This window comes from Leuciscus leuciscus (genome assembly GCF_965113295.1).
Source record: "Leuciscus leuciscus genome assembly, chromosome: 4".
Taxonomy (NCBI): Eukaryota; Metazoa; Chordata; class Actinopteri; order Cypriniformes; family Leuciscidae; genus Leuciscus; species Leuciscus leuciscus.
Genome location: NC_138728.1, coordinates 36,580,429 through 36,602,367, shown reverse-complemented (window position 1 = coordinate 36,602,367; position 21,939 = coordinate 36,580,429). Strand labels below are relative to the sequence as shown.

Sequence of the window (21,939 nt, the reverse complement as noted above, 5' to 3'; positions counted from 1 at the left end):
CGCAGGCAGCCAGGCACACACCTGAAGTCGCGTGTGTGAGCAGAGCGAAGTGGCTTTTGACAAACTTTACAGGAGAGACTAAACAAAATTTTGACCATACTTCAATCACCTGTATTATTAACCTTAAACCACAAACATTGTAACCACAGGCATACTTACATGAATGAGTATTAAAGTAATAAACATGTTCTAAAAAAAAAAAAAAAAAAGGCAAAAACGTCATATACGCCTTTTTGGCACCAAACATTTCCAAGTCTTCTATGGACATATTGGGCGTATCTGCTGAACAATGCAGAAAATAATTGGTCAAAAGGGGAATTGATTGAGTAATTAACACTTGAATAACACTTGAAAAAGTAATTAATTTACATTTAACTCATTAATTAATTATTTTATTTATTTATTTATTTTTCATTTCACTTTTCTGCTCCAAACATTTCCAAGTCTTCTATGGACATATTGGGCGTATCTGCTGAACAGTACAGACTGTAATAAAAGTCACTGAACTTGCTAAACACACTTCTGATTGGCAATTCATGAGTTGTTCAATTTATTTCATTACATTTATTAATTTTTTTTCAAATACTCTATACAATTGATAGTTCTCTCATGTTCTTTTTACTCATTTCACTTTTCTTTTTTGTTCAACCATTTCAATTACTCTGTGAGTCTATTCATTGACCACATCCAAATAATCATGTCGCGTCTTATTTGCTTTTCTGTTCACTAGTTTGTTTAGTTCTACTCACTGTCCACTGTCAGAGCATTGACAATCCAACGGTCTCCATTGACTTTGGATTGTGAGAGGCTGCCTCCTTGTCATTTATGACTTATAACAAAACACAGAAAAATGCCTAAAAACTGCTGTGTGACAAGGTGTACAGCAAACAAGTTAAAAAAATGTATAGCTTCAGTTTTATAGCAGCCATTCATTTAAAATGGAGGAAAAACAAATTTTAGCAGTGAGCAGTCACCCAGAGCTCCACGATAGTAGTTCCTATTTTTACCGAGACAGGAATAAAAAGGACCTCGCCTGGAAAAGGGTCAGTGAGGAGATAGGGCAAACTGGTGAGTTGTAAATATGTTACACATTTCACTTTTGAGTCACGTTATTGACCTGCTAACCTCCAGCGCGACCTCCAGCCCCGCCGCCAGCACTTCCTCCTCAGCCTTCTGCCTTTTCTACAGAGCATGCTGCCTCAAATTAAAGAAAATTTTAAATTTCAAATATATAAATTGGTGACGGAAAACAGCCTTGAAAAAATGCCATGGTACTGCTCCCTCCGCCGAGAAGTGTGCCATGAAGACGTCCCTCACCCGGATTGCCTCTCTGGAGGAGTTGTTTGCTGCAACCCGACCCAGACCTGGCAGTGGCTCCTCTCCAGCATGCCCCACGCCCCTCACAGCAGGTGCCTCTCTCCCTTCCGAATACCTCATGGAGAAGAACACACGTCGCCTTCACACACTTCTCCGCAACTTCAGTCTGGACCTCGATGAGGCGGCGGTACATCCTCCACTGTGAGGAGAGGATGCCAAAGGTGTTCTCCACCACCAGCCTGGCTCTGGAGAGGCGGTAATTGAAGACATGCCTCTCTGGAGGAAGGGTGCGTCCAGGGAAGGGCCGCATGAGGTTCCTCCGCAGCAGGGGTCCTCTGTCTTCAACACCAGGTAGAGGGTGGTCAGGAGGCAGATGAAGTGTGCCAGCCCGGAGAGCCTGTCCAAAGGCGGAGTTCGCCAGAATCCCACCGTCGCTGGTCCTGCCGTATCCCCCAACATCGATCACCTGGAAGAGATACTTTGCATCCACGACTGCAAGGAGAACGATGGAGAAGGTTCCCTTGTAGTTGTGGAACTGAGATCCTGAGTTGGGGGGTGCCTTGATCACCACATGCTTCCCATCCACCGCTCCAACGCCCAGAGGGAAGTTCCACCGCTCCTGAAATCCCTCTGCGATGGACCTCCAGTCATCATCGGTGGTGGGCACAGCCAGGTAGCCCTCAACAAGGCAGTCCCAGATGGCAGTCACTACCTGGGGGACGATCTGGCACACTGTGGACACACCAACCCTGTAGCTGGACGCTATCGTCCTGAATGAGTCCCCAGTGGCAAGAAACCTAGAAAACATTGTTATAAATATTATTACAAGTACACTTGTAGCTACATATTCAACTATATACAATAACCAGACGGTTTTACTTAAATGCACCATATTTGTTTGTTTGCTAGCAATTTTTTAAAGTTTTGAATCTCCAAAAACAAAAGGGTATATGGTGTATTAAAGGGTGATCCTCGCTCCAATGCGGGATAACAGGTCATCAAATTGGGCGTGGGACAGGCGGAAGTACCGCTGAAAGCGGCCGTCATCCAGGCGCAGCTCCTGGAGCAAATGGTGAAACTCCCCAAACTGGGTACGCCTCCGGAGGGTCTGGTGGACCCAAGTACGGTGATAATTACCCCTACGCCGCTGTTCTGCTTTCCAAAGAAAATACAGAGCGGTAATTCTCCCGAGGAATGCTCGATCAACATCAGCCATTTTGAAAACAGACAACCGCTTAGCACTTGCCCCGCCCACAAGAAGTGGATTTCGCCTCAGATGCGCGTCAAATTTGAATTATTGACACATATTTAGTATGTTTTGTGGCCTTATTTCAGACATTTTCATTTTTAGTTTTTTCAATAACCATGCATAAACATTATTTTCTCAAAAATACAAACATGTACATACATGTTGCTCACATATTATGGTAGCCCTGTTTGTGCTAAATAGAGTGTAATTACACCTTTGCCATTAATATGTTTATAAGCAACTGAAAAAAGCACAAATGTAAGAGCATGTCAGAACATCTCAAGGACCCCAAAAACACCTTAGACCCCAGAGGTTTAAGGACATCAAATGCTGCATCAATTGTGCGCAGGAATTGAACTGTGGCTGCACATCCACTGAACTGTGGATACTTTAGCTCCTGCTCACAATACTCTAGGGCATCAGCCACACTGCTGCTAAAGAGCTGGGCTGCAAGATTGACCTTCATTTTCTGATTTCGCCACTGAATGTGCGCCATTTTTAGTTTACCAAGACGCAAGCCTTCCTTCTCCTGAAGCTTGTGGAGCTCCTCAATGTACCGCCACCTTATCTGCTGGCCATCTTCTCTTACCAGAACCTCAACTGTTGAGAACACATTCCGAAGAAGCTTGAGCATATGACATGGATCCAAGAGCGCATGGACTTTTTGTGTGTGATCCTCAGGATAGAGAAAGGAAGGTCTCATGTCCATGATGCTCAAGTGAGCACCAAGCTCCCTGATCATTGCTATATTTTGAAAGGGTCCATCACACGTCAAGGAGACAACCCTAACTCCGATTGCATGAAGCCTAACAAGGCTTTCTCGGATGATGCTTGCTCTCTTTGTTCCTGTCATGCTGTTGATAAGAAAGTAAGCAATGGGAATCTTCCAAGACTCATTGATTGCAACAACCATGAGCACCAGTGCTTGTGTTGCCACAACATTTTTCGATCTCACCACCTCCAGTGTCAACATAGCCATGAATTTGGTCGCTGCCAAACTCAGTTTGCTTATGAATGTACATTTCATCCATCATCAATGAGCAGACTGTGTCTTTAACAACTTTCTTCTGCTCAGCAACATGACTTTTTAAAGCTGTGTAATGAAGCAACAGTATATCCAGGATCTGCAGAGATGCTACTGTACCATTTTCATATGGTCTGAGGATGAGGCAAAGCCAAGAGAAACTTCTCTCTCACATAGTCATAGGCCTTTGGAGAGTAGAAGTGCAGTGTAGTTGCGAATTGCTTCATGTTTTCGGAAAACACAGATTTTTTCTTCTTTTGGATTCTCTGAACTATCTCTAGCTAGTCCCGAACTTCAGAAAGCGTCCAAACGGTCCACAGGGAGTGGGTTCGCGGACGATGGTTGGCGGACGTGCGCCCCGACCCCCCGAGCCGACCCTCCCCGAATGACCGACTGACACCGTCCGGGGTCGAGGGCCCCGACGGGAGGCCCCCGAAGTCCGAGCCCCCCCAATGCAGTTCGGCATTCATCCTGAGTGTGGCGCCACATGTCCCACTAACCCACTATTTGTCAGATTGCCCACTAAAGTGACCAAGTGTCCAGTTGCCCCCCCCTTGACCTCTAAGCCATGCCCCCATCCCACGAACCCACTATTTGTCCAATAACCCACTATATTGGGCAAATGTCCTGTTGACCCCCCCCCCCCCCAACCCCTCCCAAGCCACGCCCCCGTCCCACAAACCCACTATTTGTCCAATAACCCACTATATTTTGAAAATGTTTTTCCACCATTCATTCAATGAGCTGCAATTGGACAGTCCCACATGCAATCTGTTGTATGGGTTTTCAGACAGTATCGTTGCTGGACATTTTAATTAAAGTTCCTGTCATGATAGAAACTATTTCACTGCACTCAGCAGGCCCCCCAGAGTCCGTAGCACCAAGTTTCATCCCAGAATTCCACTGTCCGCGAAACCACTATTTTGCACAATGGAACAAATGCTACGTGGGATCTCCATATCTCAGCTCAGGAGAAGTGTAGAGAGCCAGGACTTGCACTCCTGTCTGCGTCTCATCGCCCTCTGTCAGAATCCAAGGTTTCGAGAAGATCCGAGAAACCTTAATTTTCTACCCCAAAAAAAGTTTCTCTGATCTTCTCGAAACTCTGGATTCTCATAGAGGGTGATGAGGCGCAGACAGGAGTGCAAGATTGGAGGCTCTAGAGCCTTCCAGAGCTGAGATATGGAGATCCCACGTGCCATTTATTCCATTGTATAAAATAGTGGTTTCGCGGACAGTGGAATTTTGGGATGACACTTAGTGCCACGGACTCAGGGGAGCCAGCTGAGTGCTGATAAATGGTTTTCATCAAAATATTTTGAAAGCTAATCTTAAAATCCACCGTGTCCGCGACACCACTGTTTTCCCGCAAAATAGTGGTTTCACGGACACTGCATTTTAATGCAAATTAAGCACTGAAATGACTGAAAATCAGTGTGACGTGTTCAGTCGAGTGTGCTTAGTACAGCAGAGGTGGTTTAAATAACGAGAATCGACATCACACATGACGGGAGAGCAAAAACACATAAATGTCCCAGATCCAACCTATCTAGTTGCCAAATAGTGGTTTCGCGGACACTGCATTTTTATGGAAAGATCAATAACCGAGATGCATCAAACTCGGGGCAAAGTAAGGTCTCGAGGGGCCCTCTCCAACGCACCCTGGCCCGAGCTTCTAGCGCCCCCGTGGGCCGAGATACGGGGCCCAACAGGAAAGGGTGCACTTCAGAAGGAAGAGTCCCAGAGGCTCGTGACTATAGGGTCTGAGAGGGCCCCCTAGCCTCTCACCACCCTCAAGGACGATCTGCTGGGACTCGTCCTTTTTGAGATATAGACCTTTTTGTCTAAAAGTCCCTTATGTATAACCGGGTGTATCTCGAGGGTCAAGTCGAGTTGGAGCTCCAAACTCCGGCTGTAGAGAGGGCCCATAGGGCCCCCTCTAACCCCACCATCCCCAGCTCCTGGGACCTTCCGTTTCCGAGAAATGGCCACTTCCGGTCTAGCTTTAACCACCCGTATGTCGGGAACCAAGCCGAGTTGGAGCTCCAAACTCCTGGTGTTGGGAGGTACCCTTAGGCCTCCAACACACCGGGAGTATGGAGCCCCAAGTCGGCTGGGCTTTGGAGTTATGCCCGGCTAAAAATGGAACTTTGACCAGGTATATCTCGGGAACCAAGACGAGTTGGAGCTCCAAACTCCTGGTCTTGGGAGGTACCCTTGGGCCCCCCATACACCAGGAGTATGGAGCCCCAAGTCGGCTGGGCTTTGGAGTTATGCCTGGTCAAATATAGAAAAAGTTACAGGTGGGACTTCACCAACTGTGATAAAGTTGAACGAGAATCCACCCACTTGAATTATATTTTTCTATCAAAACATGGGGAGGGGAAAGGCCTTTAGAGTGATATCTGAGTCGAACAGGCTCGGCCTCGTCTCTCTAGCGCCACCAGGCGCTGAGATATGGTAGTGCACCACCCTTATTTTTGCCCCTATTGAGCTCAAGTCTTGTGGGCATAGCAATTGTGCTGCAGCTGGTCGATTGGACTTGGTCCCGTGTCTCTAGCGCCACCAGGCGCCGAGATATGGCCGGGTGGATAGATACAGGTGAGTTTTGGGGTAGATACGGGTAGATACGGGCCCATTTCCACCATTAAATAAGCTGCAATTGGACACAATCCCACCTGCAATCTATTGAATGGGATTTGAGACAGTTTCTTTGGTAGACATTTTAATTCCCGTTTTAGTTCCCGTCATGATAAAAACTATTTCACTGCACTCGGCGGCTGAAATAGTTGTATGACTGGTGATTTTTTTTTTTTATAAAATAACTTGATATTTTTTAGTTTGTTTGTTTTTTTAATTAAATGTTTTTATGCATTTTTTTTCAGTAAAAAAGACAAGACAGATGTAACTTTTGAAACATTTATTTAGAAAAAGAGAGGAACACACAAAGAAAACAAATTAAACAAAAACTATCTTCGCTGCCTCTTCAGGGCAGCGCTCAGGAGCTTCTGGGCCACCTTGTGCGGCGACTTCAGCGGTGACAGCCGAATCACAGGGTACTTCAAACTGAGGTTCAGAGGTATGAGCACCCTGTGCTGCTGCCGCCGCTTCGCCGGACTGGGCCCCTCCTGCAAAGAGTCAGCGAACACGTCCACCCGTCAGACAAACGGTTAGACGGACACACCAAAAGATGGACTCACTGAAGCGGACTCCCTCGAGTCGTCGTCGTCGCCATACTCTGCCACCTGCGGAGGGATGGCGGCGGGGGACGGCCGCTTACGAGTTGTTTTTCTCACGGAGGAGGTGGCGGGGCGCTTCGGGGTCCCCGGGGAGGAATCCTCACCCTCCACGGCTGACTCAAACAGGCTGCGCTGTTCTACAGCCTGCTTGGCATCCAAGTTCAGGGCGTAGAACTTGTCAGCCGTGGAGGTGTCGTGGCACATGAATCATGCCACTTTCTGCCTGTCCCCGGGGCTGTGGGTGTTCTTGGCCTGTACGGAAAGAGAAAAGCACAGTAAGAAACAAACACACGCACGTCAGAAATTCACGAGGCAGAAACACGGGCGGGAAAACTCACGTGGGTGGCGATGGAGGTCCTGAGGTCAGTGAACGTCGGAGCTCCCGGCAGCTCCATCCCAGCCCATCTTTCCTGAAAGTATTGATTTAAATTCTTGCACAAGCTGGGCTTGGAGGTGAAAAAGAAATAGTGGGCATTTCTACCGCCCACTAAATTCTTCCTCACCGCCAGGAACTCCGACAACCACCCGTACTCCTCCTCGGTAAAGGCCAGCTGAGCGGCCCTGAAAGCCTGGTTGGTCTTGTGGGAAGCAATCTGCGGAAACAGCGACAAACGAGTGGCGTAAGAGAGAACTGAGCAGACAGAGAGAGGGAGAAAGACAAAGAGAGAGAGAGAGAGATAAAACCACTCACATTGATCACGTAGCACCCGTCCATGGCGGCCTGCTGCGCTGCCTCCACCTCCCCAATTGTCATGTTTTGCGCGATGCCCATAGATACAGGTGAGGTAGGCGGTGAGGTGCCCATAAAAAGACCATTGGGCCTTCCTGTCACCTGTCGCCTTGAGGCGGTCTGTGAGGGAAAAAAAAGGACAAGCATTAGGGGGGGCGTGTGGTAAGCCGAGGTTTGAGAGGCAAGAGGAGGGAAAAACGTACCCAGGATTTCAGGAATGGCGACCTTGGCGGAGGCTGCGCATCGGCGGAGGGTGGCCTTGGCGATGAGGTGGCCCTCCTTGGCCTGCTTCACGGCCACCTCGTGGACCACCACCCTCCGCCTCACAGACCGAATCAGGGACTTCATCTCCTCATCTCCCGAGTGAGGCCGACCATGGCGACGCGAGAGAGCCGGCAGGTGGGCGGTGGGGTCTCCGCCACGTAGGCCAGGAACTGGGCCACATTTTTCAAGTACATTTGTACAGTCGGCTCCGCGATCTTGGCGTGTTTGAGGGAGCCGTACCAAGACCGCATCCTCGCGTTGTCATCAATGAAGCCCAGACTGGCCAGGTCCGGCTGCCCCACCGCCATGTAGGAGATGAAACTCTTGATCCTGAACAATTTGGACCCCACGTTGTTGACTAACCGGGGGGATGGGTCGGCGCCCTGCTGGTGGCCCCGGAACTCCTCGAGGAGGACGTCTGCGAAAAGAGAAAACACACAAGGACAACGGGGGTGAGAACACAAACAATCACGGTCGGAACAACGGCCGACCAGAGGGAGAAGCGACAGAGTACTCACTCAGAGCCGCCACGGGGCAGGTGCCCTTGCAGACGTCCACCCTCCCGGATGAAAACGCAAGGAGCATCAGACGCTCCTCCTTATTCTTGACCAGGTGGGTCATAGTGAGGTGCTGGCTAAGTTGGCTGTAAAGCCTGTGGCACAGCGGGCACTCCTGTGTTGCCATATGTATATTTTTATAAAAAAAATATATATATGTATGTATAGTAATAATAATAATCTATAATGTATATATGTATATATTAATATATAATATAATATATATTAATAAGAATATACAGAGATATGTGAAAAACTTTTAGCAAAAAAACAAACAAGTGAGGAACGCGTCGAGAACCGGGTGCAGTGTGTGTAAATGGCAGTGTAATGGTAGTGAGAGGGTAAAAATGTGAAAATCGTGGGTGAAAATGACAAAGGTTAACCAGTGCAGGGATCATTTATAGACTTTTGAGGTCCACATTCAACTCTAGGGGGTGCGAGAGTGGAGTGAGGAAAAGGTCGTCCAATCACCAGTCACTTTCAGCCTCTATGAGCGGTGTGAAAGTGGACCGAGTTTGATCGTTTTTCGAAAGGACCTAGAGTGGATGGGTGTTTTTTCAGGAAGGTCCTGGACTTTAACGCTTCGGGGCCATTCATCGGGGGCCCCTGGAGGGTCAAAATCTCAAGGAACCATGACCCTGCGTCTATGTACAGGGGCCGTCCCAGGGGCCCTTTGTTGATGGACTTGCAGTGTCTTTTTTGACTTTTCGACCCATGAACGAGGTCGTAGGTCCACCAAAGTTTTCCGCCCGCTCCAGGGGGCCGTGACGAGACGGAAAATGGCGCCCCCCTAGTCGATCGGCCTTTTCGAAGGGGTGTCAGAGAAACCACTGTGGAGTGTCTTTTTTGACCTTTCGACCCCTGAACGAGGCTGTAGGTCCACCAAACTTTTCCGCCCGCTCCAGGGGGCCGTGGCGAGACGGAAAATGGCGCCCCCTGGTCGATCGGCCCTTTCGAAGCAGTATCCGCGAAACCACTGTGGCAAACGCATTCATTTAATGGGCGGGTGGGAGTTTTATAGAAAAGTCCCAGCGGCCCCAAATTCGGCACGGTGACCCCTGGGCACGCCCCGAGCGACATACCGAAAGCGCAGGGCTCTAGAGCGAAGGTAAATGTTTTTTGAAAACTATAGTTGTTTATTGGACAAATAGTGGGTCCGTAGGATGGGGGCGGGGCTTGGGAATGGTCGGGGGGGTCAACGGGACATTTGCCCAATATAGTGGGTTCGTGGGATGGGGGGCGTGGCCTGGGAGTGGGGGGGTGGGGTCGGGGGGTCAACGGGACATTTGCACAATATAGTGGGTTATTGGACAAATAGTGGGTTCGTGGGATGGGGGTGTGGCCTGGGAGTGGGGGGGGGGTGTGGCCTGGGAGTGGGGGGGTCAACGGGACATTTGCCCACTATAGTTGGTTATTGGACAAATAGTGGGTTCGTGGGATGGGGGGCGTGGCCTGGGAGTGGGAGGGGTGGGGGGGATCAAGGGGACATTTGCATGCTATAGTGGGTTATTGGACAAATAGTGGGTTATTGGGATGTGGGAGTGGCTTGGGGGTCAGTGGGGGTGGGGGTAGGTTTGGGGTATTTATGGGGGCATTACCTCAGTATCACCCCCTAAGGCTGTCCGTATACCACCTATTCCGGGGGAATTGGAAAGTGCTTTGCGGATGCAGGGGTTATCACAAAGTGACAAATGCCCACTATTTAATGGGCAATTGTCATCCATATTCGCCCTACGGTCCATCGGGGGCACTATGCGTCCAATGGCAGCTTATTTGTATGGGCGTTTTTCCACGAACAGCCTATTTGGACTACCTCCCAGGGAACATCATCCAGACTTTCAAGAAGAGAGGCACATTCACTTGAAATTATACGTTTCTTCTAAAGCACTTTGATGACACCTTTCAAGGAAGAAACTCTTGCCTTTAGTCTCCTTGTCTGTTGCCTTTTCAACCTCAGCTTTTTGCGAGCTACACATAGCTTGTCCTTTACCTAATAAGCTTTCTTTTTAATTGTTTTTGGAGACTCTGAAATATAGTAGCAGTGATCACTCAAAGAACCAAAGTTTTTTTCACTCCGATTTGTGTGTTGAACGCTGCTACCCAAACCATAATCCTCACACACATTCACGGTCAGAGCAATGTCATCATGCACGACATCTTGAGTGACAAAGGCCTGTTCAGGTGTGTCTTCCATCATCATGACATTGCTCTGATTGACAGCATAGCTGTTGGCACTACTTCTATTGTCTACATATGCAACCTCCTCATTACTATTTACAGCTGAAATAGGGATGCCACTAACCACCTCATCCATACTTACCAAGCATGCTAGAAAGAGAAAATTGTTGGCACAGTGGTGTCCTTCAGGCATATCCTTCCCTAATAAAAATGACAAGAAGCATACAAAATATGACATTATTGGTCATCAGGGGTTTTCCTGCATAGAGAATTATGCCGCCTCGACAGTCACGTGCTCATATACACTTTTTCCACCGTGACGGTTCTATTGCGGTTCCCGCTTGAGTCCATTCTCAAACCGTATAGTTTGCTGATAGCTAGTGCTGCGCGGATCATAATCCACGGGTCGAGTAGGCCAAGTAATAAAAACATTCTATTCAATCGAGGGTGGATGAACGATAAATCATTATAATGTGTTGAGTTTAATAAAGACTGCACGATTTGGGGAAAATGTCATATTGCGATAATAGAGGTCAATATTGCGATTGCGATATAAACAAATGGTTTCATGAGTCAACTTGCTTGGTTCTCAAGGAAAATAAATGCACACACAGATTAGTGATAATCTGCCCAAAGAAAAAAGTTCAAGAGCAGTGAGTTTTTTTCTCTGTTCCCTTTGTTCTTTGATTAACTTTAGCAACAGATATAATTAGTGGCTACTGTGTACTGTCCCTTTAAGACCAGCCACTGCTGACAGAGACGCGGATCTCAGACGCGCTTCATTCTCTCACGAGTCACAACTCTTCACGTTCATCATAAGACTACTCTTATGTTATGAAGATACTCGACAAAAAGACATTGTGGCATAATTGTGTTATTGTTCGTTCAAGCTCGAAAGAGAACTGTATTCTGGCATGCTGTTTTGTGCACACGCACGATATTAGCGCGAGTCTTTTTTATAAAATATAGGTTAATATAAAAAATAACCAGGGAATCACCGAAAACGCGAGGAAGATTCTGTTTTATTTCATTTAATGTAAGTCTTGATTGATAGCCTATAGTTGATAATAATATAGGCCTACCTAAATGTACGGATGGTAACAAAGTTGCGCTTTTGAGGCTCGCGCAGTTATTTATAACATATTAATTATAGTTAAACAATATAGGCTACACACAACCAGAGTGCTGTGTAAATTATTTAATTTTATTGGTACAGCCTAGTGTCGTCTTATTTTAATTGAATGCATTGGTAAAGTTTAAGAATTTGAAATGAAATTTAGAGCATACATTTAATAAAATTAGAGGGAAAATGCCCTTTATAAAGGTACAAAAAAATATTCCGATAAGAGTGTTTTCAAAAAGTGATGTAATGAAACATTAACAATTTAAGTTTGAAGGGAGTAAAGCCTCTGTTTAGGATATAAAAGAAATGTAATTTTGCCCAACATTTTCTCCTGGGGGGCATGCCCCCGGACCCCCCTATTGTTATGATTTTACCACCTCCACCTCAATTTCAGCCAGGAAAACCCCTGGTCATATTGGCTGTTATTCATATCAGAGATATATGCGTTTATGTTTCATTATTCGGTCTAACACTAGTATGAATGTACAGATTAAATTTTACAATTATTATTGCTATTAAACAGAATAGGAGAATAATTTTTCAAAAATGAATTTCACAGAGATATTTTTTTTATTTTAACTCTAAACCCAGTGGTTTGCTACAGTAAAAAACTGATGTTCACTTTCAGAATGTAGGGATGTTTTCTTGTCAAAAAAAGAATGTGAAACACGCATGTAGGTTATATAATTTTAAATATATTTTAAAGATAATTTAAGTTTATTTGACAAACTTTAAGCATTATCGTATTGCATATAGAATCACATTATTTAATGAGTTATCACATTTTTCTTCAATATTGTGCAGCCCTAAAAGCACTGAAATGCAAAGGTTGGGAAAAAGTGGTCATGTTGCTTGATTGGTTAAAACACTAAACTTAACTGGTGTATCACTAATTTCACTTAACAGTGACCTAATCAAATATTTAGTATGTTAATGTAATGTAAATGAATGTATGATGGTCAATACTTCACCAATTTCAACCAATATGTTGCTTGACTCTTTGTAAGGTATGAAACGAGGTGTCTGTACCCTGGAGTCAGTGGTGAAGTGATGACTCTCGAAATGTTCACTGCACAGACGAGAAGAATTGTTAGGAGTCCAATTTTGTCATTTCACGTTGAGCATCCACTGGTCCAGCCTGAGATGTTCTTGATCACCTAGAGGAAAACTTTACGCAAACAAATAGATAGTTACCTCCTTCACAGACTACTTGCAAACAATAGAACTTAAATTACTACAGTGTCCAAAAGGTTGTAATAAATGTATTTTAGCTTAAGAATTTGTGGCGGACATCACAGCTAGTCCTCATTCTGTTTACTGAGTAATTACAGGCTAATTTCCTACACATATCTTTGAGGACATGTCAAAAAATACTTCCAAATATAGTCAGTGTTAATAAATGTTACGCTATTTATAAAAATGCAGGCGTAACATTAACGTTATATGACAACGTTTCAGACGTTTTATACAGTCTATGGTTTGTTTCAGCCTAACGTTACAGATCACAGTCTATTGGATCTTGGAGTGTAATAAAGTTTTAAATGCAATTATAAATAATAAATAAACTAGATGTACCGCATGGCGGTACAAAATATGACCGCCGCTCAGGCCTGCACTGGCTTTCCACAAAAATAAATGACGTGGAGCAATTTGGCTGTATTGCGTGTTTATGTATATACCTAAAAAAAGTAGTAGTATGTGCATGTCTGTCTGTGTGTGTGTGTGTGTGTGTGTGTGTGTGTGTGTGTGTGTGTGTTTGTGTATGTGCGTGTATGTATGCGTGCGTACATGTGTGTGCGCGTGTGTGTGCCTGTGCATGTGGATTTGTATGTGTGTGTGTGTGTGTGTCTGTGCGTGTATGTATGCGTGCGTACATGTGTGTGCGCGTGTGTGTGTGTGTGTGTGTCTGTGCATGTGGATTTGTATGGGTGTGTATGGGTGTGTGTCTGTGCGTGTGGATGTCAGTGTGTGTGCATGCTTGCGTTTGTTTGTATTCCTGCATGTGTGTGTGTGACAGTATCATCCTAAACTAGCAACCCTTCGCTCAACACCACCATCTACAGGCCGATGAGTGTACAGTCACTAAATGTGCACATAAATGAATTTATTTTAAACCCCCCCATGGATGAAATTCTACGAAACTTAGCATACCCCCAGAGGATATCAAGTTAATCATACACATGAAATATGGTGCAGTTCTGAAAATCTCAACTGAAGATAGGGGCGATTAAAGCAGAATAATATTGCATTTTCATTTTTTATGGGAGGGGCGCAAATCAAAAATGAGTGATTATGGGCTAGGTTGATGTTGGCCCTTAAGACCAACATACCATAAAAATTTCTTCATCCTCGGTGCCACGGTTCAGGTAGTTATTTAGGAAAAACTGCATTTTTTGGGTTTGGGGGGGGCCCAGCGCGGGGGGAGTGGCCCCCGGGGACCAAACGAAATTTTTCCGTAAAAGTCTAGTGGGGCTACATGCCCACCAAATGTCATGTTCCCCGGTGTTTCGGTGTCCCTGGTATCGTTGACGAAAAATTCAGTAGATGACCAAAAAAAACAAAAAAAACTTTGACAATCCCTATATGACCGCTTTCGCTAGCTACGCTAGCGGCGGTCATAATTATATTTGAATTCACTCAGCGGAAAAAATTTAGTCCAGGCTTCTTCTTGGACGGTCTGTAAATACAGTTAACCCCACAGCAAGACATTATGATTGTGAAATAATCCCGAAAAATCGCAAACACGGCAGAAATGCTAAGATTAGTGGCTGGAATGTATTTATTTTTACGATAAATTAGCTGAGGTAACATGACAGCTAACAGACAGCAGACACACGGCTAATGATGACTAACGACAGTAGACGGGGAGGTTGCCGCTTGGTCCTCACCTGTGTCCGCCCTGTGTCAGATACTGTGGGCCGCTGGTGAGAGCTCTGGAGAACTCCATAAAAGCAAGGTTCACAGAGATCGTCAGTGCAGTGATGATGTCAGGATGTAAGCCAGATGAAAAAAGAGGTCCCACCAAATTTCCTTTCACCAGTGCCTACTTTGTAGCATCTGTGTTTGACCCAGCATTTGGTTTTCAGAGGCTAGAACGAGATATATCCAGCTGCACACCAGCACCAGCACCAGGACCCACCAGCGCCAGGACCGGAAGTGAGGGGCGGAGTTTACCGCCGAGTAGCGCCACTTAAGGTTTTGGAGCTTATTACACACGAAACGTCACAAGCATGGCGGAGAGCACGGTGAGTTGTCTAATGTTTTTGACATCTTGTGGTGAAATATATTAGCGCATATTTTAAGTTTAGCGTTTATCTGCTAAATATTCAATTTGTGCTTCGCTTTATCATCTTATTGAAGCTTGAATATGTTATCATACTTTATTGTATTAAAAAAAAATTTCCACGGATGATTTGATTTATTTTTGATGGGCCTTGTGGTGACGTTTTAACCATTGTATGGTGTTTGTGTGTGTGTGTGTGTGTGTGTGTGTGTGTGTGTGTGTGTGTGTGTGTGTTCATGTATATGGTTTATGAGGACACAAATGTGTATAAGGTATAAATTGCAACGTAAACATGGTTTATAAGGACATCTGTGTCCTCATAAACCAAACGGCTTAAAAAACGTGTGTGTGTAATGTTACCTTTATAGTTCAGTTTTTATTTATTAAACCCCATTTGTCAATGTTGAGATAATTGTGTGGTGCATTCATCAAATCCACTTAAAAAAGGCAGTTGTTTATGGAGGTATGAACATCTTCAGTTATTTGCTTAATATATGTACACCCAATATATTATAGCATAATAGTTTACCATTATACTCTTTGTGGACTGGGATGCAGAGCAGCACTGCATCACCACTGCCCATACTGTGATACTACAGTTTTAAGGAGAAGGGATTTTGAGACGCATGTTCAGGTTTGCTAAAAAAAAACCCGCTTCCATCTCCAGCCACTGCAGCGCTGAGCACAACATCTCCAGCCACTGCAGCGCTGAGCACAACATCTCCAGCCACTGCAGCGCTGAGCAGTGAGGCAATGCGTATATATATTTATATAATTATAATATATATTAACATACATTTATAAGAAATATTTAAGTCACATTTTCCTTTAATATTCTGTAATGAAGGAGTTCCCAATAATCTGGCACATGAAGGAAGCTGTGGAATGGCTCTATTCCAACAGCCATCTGTTCAAGGGTCCAGTGGAGGAGACTCTTTTCATTCAAATGAATGAAGATCAGAAGGAAGAAGCCCTCAACAAACTCCGTGAACAGACAGAAGATTCAAGAGAGCCGTTTGTGTTTCGGTTTGAGCTCAGGGATGACATGGAGTTGTTTTTTTTTGCAAGAATGCAACGACAAATTGGGCCTCCGAGTAAATTCCTCGTTTGAGAGATTGTGAAGTTTTACATTATTTTTCTTTTAAAACGATTAAAATAATCGTTGGCTTCTTTTTTTTTGATTTTTGAAATTAAAAATGCATGCTGCACATGTTCTTGTAAAATAAAAGATATTTTATATAAAATACCCATAAGTTTCAAGCATTATTTTTCAACAGCGTGATCAGGAAGTAACTCTCATAATACAATGAAACGGATAACTATACAATTATATTACACAAGATTAACGTTTTAAAATGCTTATTGTACTGTAATTAATGTATCATTATAACGTATAAGGGTGTTTCTGCAACTACAGGCACCTTTAAGTCCCAGGAGTGAATTTTTTTATTTATGTTAAAATTTGTCATTTGATGTTTCATAAATATAGTAGTGTCAATACACACACACCTTGATATAAAAAATAAAAAATAATATGATTTAATGTCAAATTATGAAGCATTTATGTCCAAACACCATTTTTGCTCATGTCCCACACCCGTGGTTTCAATGTTGAGATACTTAAAATTAGCTCATTCTTTTACAATATGACATTATTTCAAATGGAATTGTTTAATATATAGCTTAATTTACAGCATCTTAAAATTCTTTGTATTATTTACTGATCATTTTTATGATTTTTTTTTTATGAAAAAAATATTTTTACACTTAAATTGAGATGATTAACAAATTGAAATGGCAACATCTGTCATAAAAAGTTAATTATGTTATCTTTTGTTTGTATGGAAACAATTGACATCTAAGGTTACTGTACATTTTTTACATGGCATAGAAAAAAAAACATGAAATTCCCTATTTTGTATATTCTTTTTTTATATCAGTATTTACAAAACTGCATCACATTTGAAAAAGCTATTTAAATATATTACATTTTTAATAGAAATTACTAAAGGAAAATGTATAAAATGAACGTTATTGTAACGTTGCAGTAAGGACCCTTTTTAAGAAGATGACCCGAAAAACATAAAAAATAAACATGTTCCAGATTAAAATCTTAACAACTACATTCTATTTTGTGTACATTTTTATATGTATTGCAGACTGTAAATTATAAATTACATTACACACGTATATTAATGTATACATTTTTATTAATATACACTTATATTCATGTATAAATTTCGTGTAATATATAAAATGCCCATAAGTTTCAAGCATTATTTTTCAACAGTGTGATCAGGAAGTAACTCTCACAATACAATGAAACGGATAACTATACAATTATACTACACAAGATTAACATTTTTAAATGCTTATTGTACTGTAACTGTAATGTATCATTATAAAATGTATAAAGTATGACGTTTTGTGTGTTCTTGATACTCGGCTTGAGTGACGTGACAGATCGCTGAGCGCCTCAGTTCAAGTGCACGTGAACCGATCATCTGTTACTTTTTTTAAATTAACAGATGTATAATAAATATAATATAATAAAATTATATTACACAAGATTAACATTTTTAAATGCTTATTGTACTGTAACTGTAATGTATCATTATAAAATGTATAAAGTATGACGTTTTGTGTGTTCTTGATACTCGGCGTCAGTGCTTTAAGTGGCCCAAAAGAGGTGCCGGTACTCTATTATTATTATTATTATTTTATTTTTTTGCTGACTCCCCTCCTCCCCTGAGGTAACAACAACTATACTGAAGGGGTTTTATATACAGCAGTCAACAGACGACCTTATAAAAAATAATAAATCCTTTTATTAGTTTGTGGATTTGCTTGAGCTAGAAAGAGCTACTGAACATAAATAAAATGTGCAAAAGGGTATTGAAAAAATTTTGAACAAAATGTACATAAAATAAATTATAAAACATAATAACATAATAACCATAGAACAGTAGAACATAAACATGAGTCTTAAAGATGGTTCATTTCTTTACCCCTGAAAAATATACAAAATCAGATTCAGCAAAATACAATCACAGTAGCCTACCTACACCAAATGAAAAATGAGAAATACTGTACAAATCATTTTCTTTTACTACTCAAGAGTCTGAAGCCAGGAGAGCATATTAAGTGTTCATTGTATTTGTATTTTAACCGAGCAGCTATGGTTGCGCGTTTCACACACCCTCTCCGAACCACGTTGAGTTGTTGACACTGACAGCGGCAAAAGCGACGCATGAGCTTTTCACTTGTAAAACTCAAGGGTGTATGGGTAATGTAGTCTCTGCTCTCGGTGGGACGAATTAGGAAGCGTGCATTGTGAAGGGTGCTCTGAAAAGCGTTAGCGCAGCCAAAGGATTAAAACAGATGTGCAAATGAGCGTACCGGTACGCTAAAAGCACGTTCTGGGCGCACGGAGAGGTGGCGGTACGCTCAAGAGCTATATTTGGAAGTGGCGGTACTGAGTACCGGCGCGTACCGGCCCACTTAAAGCACTGCTCAGCGTCAAGAACACACGTTTTGTGTGTTCTTGATACTCGGCTTGAGTGACGTGACAGATCGCTGAGCGCCTCAGTTCAAGTGCACGTGAACCGATCATCTGTTACTTTTTTATTTAAAGATGCAGTACAACTTACCGAAAGTATACATAATATCGAACAATTAGTGTTTTTCAACCACGGAAAGAGGTCAATATATAATAGCAGGAGAACAATTATGCCACATAACGTTACATTTACCTCAGGAAAGCCATTTAATGACCATAGCATGTTAATTGAATAGAAAAAATAGCTAGAGAGGAGATTTTGCTGAGCACTATATTACATTTTTATTATATTTTTACTTATGTCATTAAATAATTGTTATTATAACAAAAACTGCATTATATTTAATTTCATTTGTTATTTTTAACCTTTAATAATACCAGGAGATTGGGCCCTCTATGTTTACAGCATTAGGTGAGATTATTTTTTTAAATAAAATTTTAAATAAACGTGTATCCAAAGTAGTCAATATTGAATCAAAATCGGAATCAAATCACAAGAATGGAATTGAAATCTTGAAATTTTTGTCAAGCAATAATAAAAACGGTATCCTACCAGTCATTGTACAATGTAAACATTGTAACATATTGTCACTAAACTTCATAAAATTCTATTTAGTTCCCAAATGTTTTGACAATCACAATTACACTTATTGTGATGCAATATTTCTCTATATTTCAGTATTTCTTTAAAAAAGTACCCACAAAACAAGCAATTCTTCAACTCATATGCCACTCTGTACTTCTCCTTGTGCTCACTCGAGTGTTTGCTCCAGTTCACTACGCCTGTTTTGAGAAAGAGATAAGAGTTTTAAAACCTTGAAGCTTTAAAGCTTTAGATAGATAGATAGATAAACTAATAGTTAGAAAGATGTATAGCTTAAAGCTTAATTGAGTATCAGTGGCTTCTAGCAGTTTAAGTTAAACAGTTAAAACAGTCATGGACCTTTGTTAAATGCTTTTGCAACTGTCTACTGTTAAGAATATAAAAATAATAAAATGACATAACCTACTGTCGAGCCAAGAGAAATGAGCCTCATTTCGAAAAGATTAGTTTGAAACAACATCTCGGAATTTGCGGCACGTCAAAGACAGTCTGTTAAAAGCAACATCTCCGTCTTCTTTTACGACCTCAAGCAGGATACGTCTCAGGATGTCATCTGGAATCTTAAAAAAAAAAAGAAGAGTTTAATAATATTCTATATAAAATAATAGTCAGATAATAACATACATGTAACATGTTAAAAATGAAAAACATTTGGAATCTCTCACCTCAGTTATGTTCACGTCTTGTGGAACCTGATTCAACTCCTCATCCATCACAAAAATCACATCATCGTCGTCTGAAACTACCACCACCTGTTTGTCTGAAATTTCCACCACCTCATGACCCTCCATTGCAAATGTGCAGATCCTGCAGGTGACGCTGGGACACCGGCATGGAGCGCTCGAGCTCTGCCATTTTGCTAAAGGTAACAAAATCACCATTTTGTATGAGCCCGATGCAGCTCAGGAAGGTCAGGGCGGTGATCACCCTGTCCTTTGGCATCCCCTTCGGAAGACGCTCCACGCAGCGCTCCAGCCAGGGCATCCCATGCTCGCGGTACCGCACGAGGTTGCGCGAGTACGACAGCCCGAGCTCGTCTATCCTTGCGCAGATGTATCCGAGGTAGGAGGCCGCGCGTCCGGCGGCCGACGGTATCTGTGCCGGCTGGTGGAGCTCCATGTAATCTTTATTGTTCGAAAGGAAGGGCCGGGCCTTTGAGGGACTGGCCGGGCAGGGGGGCGTCCCGCTGGTGCAAGTCGCACAGGAGGATCCTCACCATCTGCTCCCCGACGATCTGATGGCCCGCCGCCAGGCTGTCGGTCAGCGGGAATAGGCGGAGGACTCTGGCCTTCGGCATCTCCTCCTGAGGCCCCTCAGAAGAAGCTGAAAATGTTCTCCCACTATCAGAAGACTCCCTCCTCCACTAACAACAAGCCATCTGTCCATGCTCAGTTGACTGCATTTCTTGACTTGATCACCAAGCACGTTTCAGTCCCATGCTTTGAGTTTTGGCAGCAACACAAAGCCAAGTTCCCTGCGCTCTATCAGCTTGCCACACAGGTATTCTGTATTCCTGCCACCAGTGCACCCATTGAAAGGATATTTAGCCATGGAGGCATTTTGATGAGGCCTCACCGTGCAAGGTTGAGCAGTGTCATACTTTCAAATCTGATGCTTTTAAAATGCAACATGAAAATGCAGCATGATTAAACATGCAATTTGTAATTTTTCGACGCTAGGGGTCTCTCACTCACAACAATGGAAGTAAACACAGGCTTTTGATGGCGTCATAAAGTTACATGGGATTATGGGAGTTGTTTGTTGTTAAACACCATTACCCATCAAAATGTATCTGTTGTTCACGGACAAGTTTATCCATTAAAGTTTTGTTCAGGTTACGTTTAGTAACATGTAGTAATGTTTATTTGTTTACTTTATAATGTTACTTACCTTAATCTTCCTAACGTTAACCGTTTTTGCGTGTTGAACAATGTTGTTAACAAAGCATTAACTACTTGTCAACGTAGCACATTGTAGTAACATTAAGCTGGATGGATTGATATTGAAATATATAAATATATTAGGTCGCTGCTGTATTACTGTGTTGCAAAGTGTATATGTAATCAATGAACAAAACCAGTAAATAAACTCCCTTTGCAATCGTGACAGTGGTGTCATTTTTGTTTAATGTAGACCCTAAAGGTGCCAGAGTGGAGAAATGTAGGCAGTCTTGAAATATAACACAGACTTAACCTTGATGACTCGACTTGGACTCGAACACATTTTTTTTTTAATTACATTTATCTCACCTAAATGTTTGCTCACTCATTGCATTTTTTCAATGGGTAAAAATTTATACAAAACAGGAAAGCTTGATTTAAGTCTTTGAATTAAATTGAAAAAAAGTAGCACAAATAAATACAATAGAATAAAGATATCAATAAAAAGAAAAGTTTTTGGATAGGTCTAACAATAGTATTGAGAAATACAGAAACTGACTAAATTAGTCCTGACTAAATTGTCCTGACTAAATTAAAAACATAGGTTGATTCCTTAAAAATGAAAGCTATCTTTTGTTGTCTTGAAAACAATGACAGCCATGGCTGCTGCACTTTAAGAGCTAGTGCACGGATCCTGTTTTCGTTATACTGCTTATGCTTATTTAAGACATAAGCGACTGTGTTTAGAGTATACTCACCGAGACCGAATTTTTTTGAATGTTGAATTCATATCAAAATCTGCCAAACTTCCCATACTACTTATGAATAGGATGTCTACTTCATAAATTGTATGAAAAAATGGTTCAGATCACTCAAACCACGTATGGAAACCCTTATATGGGCAGTAATGGAGTCTGGTTGTCACCTATTGA

At 42.7% G+C, this 21,939-nt stretch overlaps 1 protein-coding gene across 1 annotated transcript; it reads right to left on the bottom strand.

Annotated features, from left to right (window-relative positions):
* Positions 1-6,531: 6,531 nt before the first annotated feature.
* LOC309496793 (uncharacterized protein) lies at positions 6,532-8,235 on the bottom strand. Its single transcript, XM_082166907.1, has 5 exons — positions 7,763-8,235; positions 7,521-7,679; positions 7,168-7,422; positions 6,791-7,081; positions 6,532-6,718 (listed from the first exon to the last, which is right to left on the bottom strand). Exons 2-4 carry the CDS (start codon positions 7,632-7,634, stop codon positions 7,037-7,039), a joined length of 414 nt encoding a protein of 137 aa, XP_082023033.1. The 5' UTR covers positions 7,635-7,679; positions 7,763-8,235; the 3' UTR covers positions 6,532-6,718; positions 6,791-7,036.
* Positions 8,236-21,939: the final 13,704 nt, after the last annotated feature.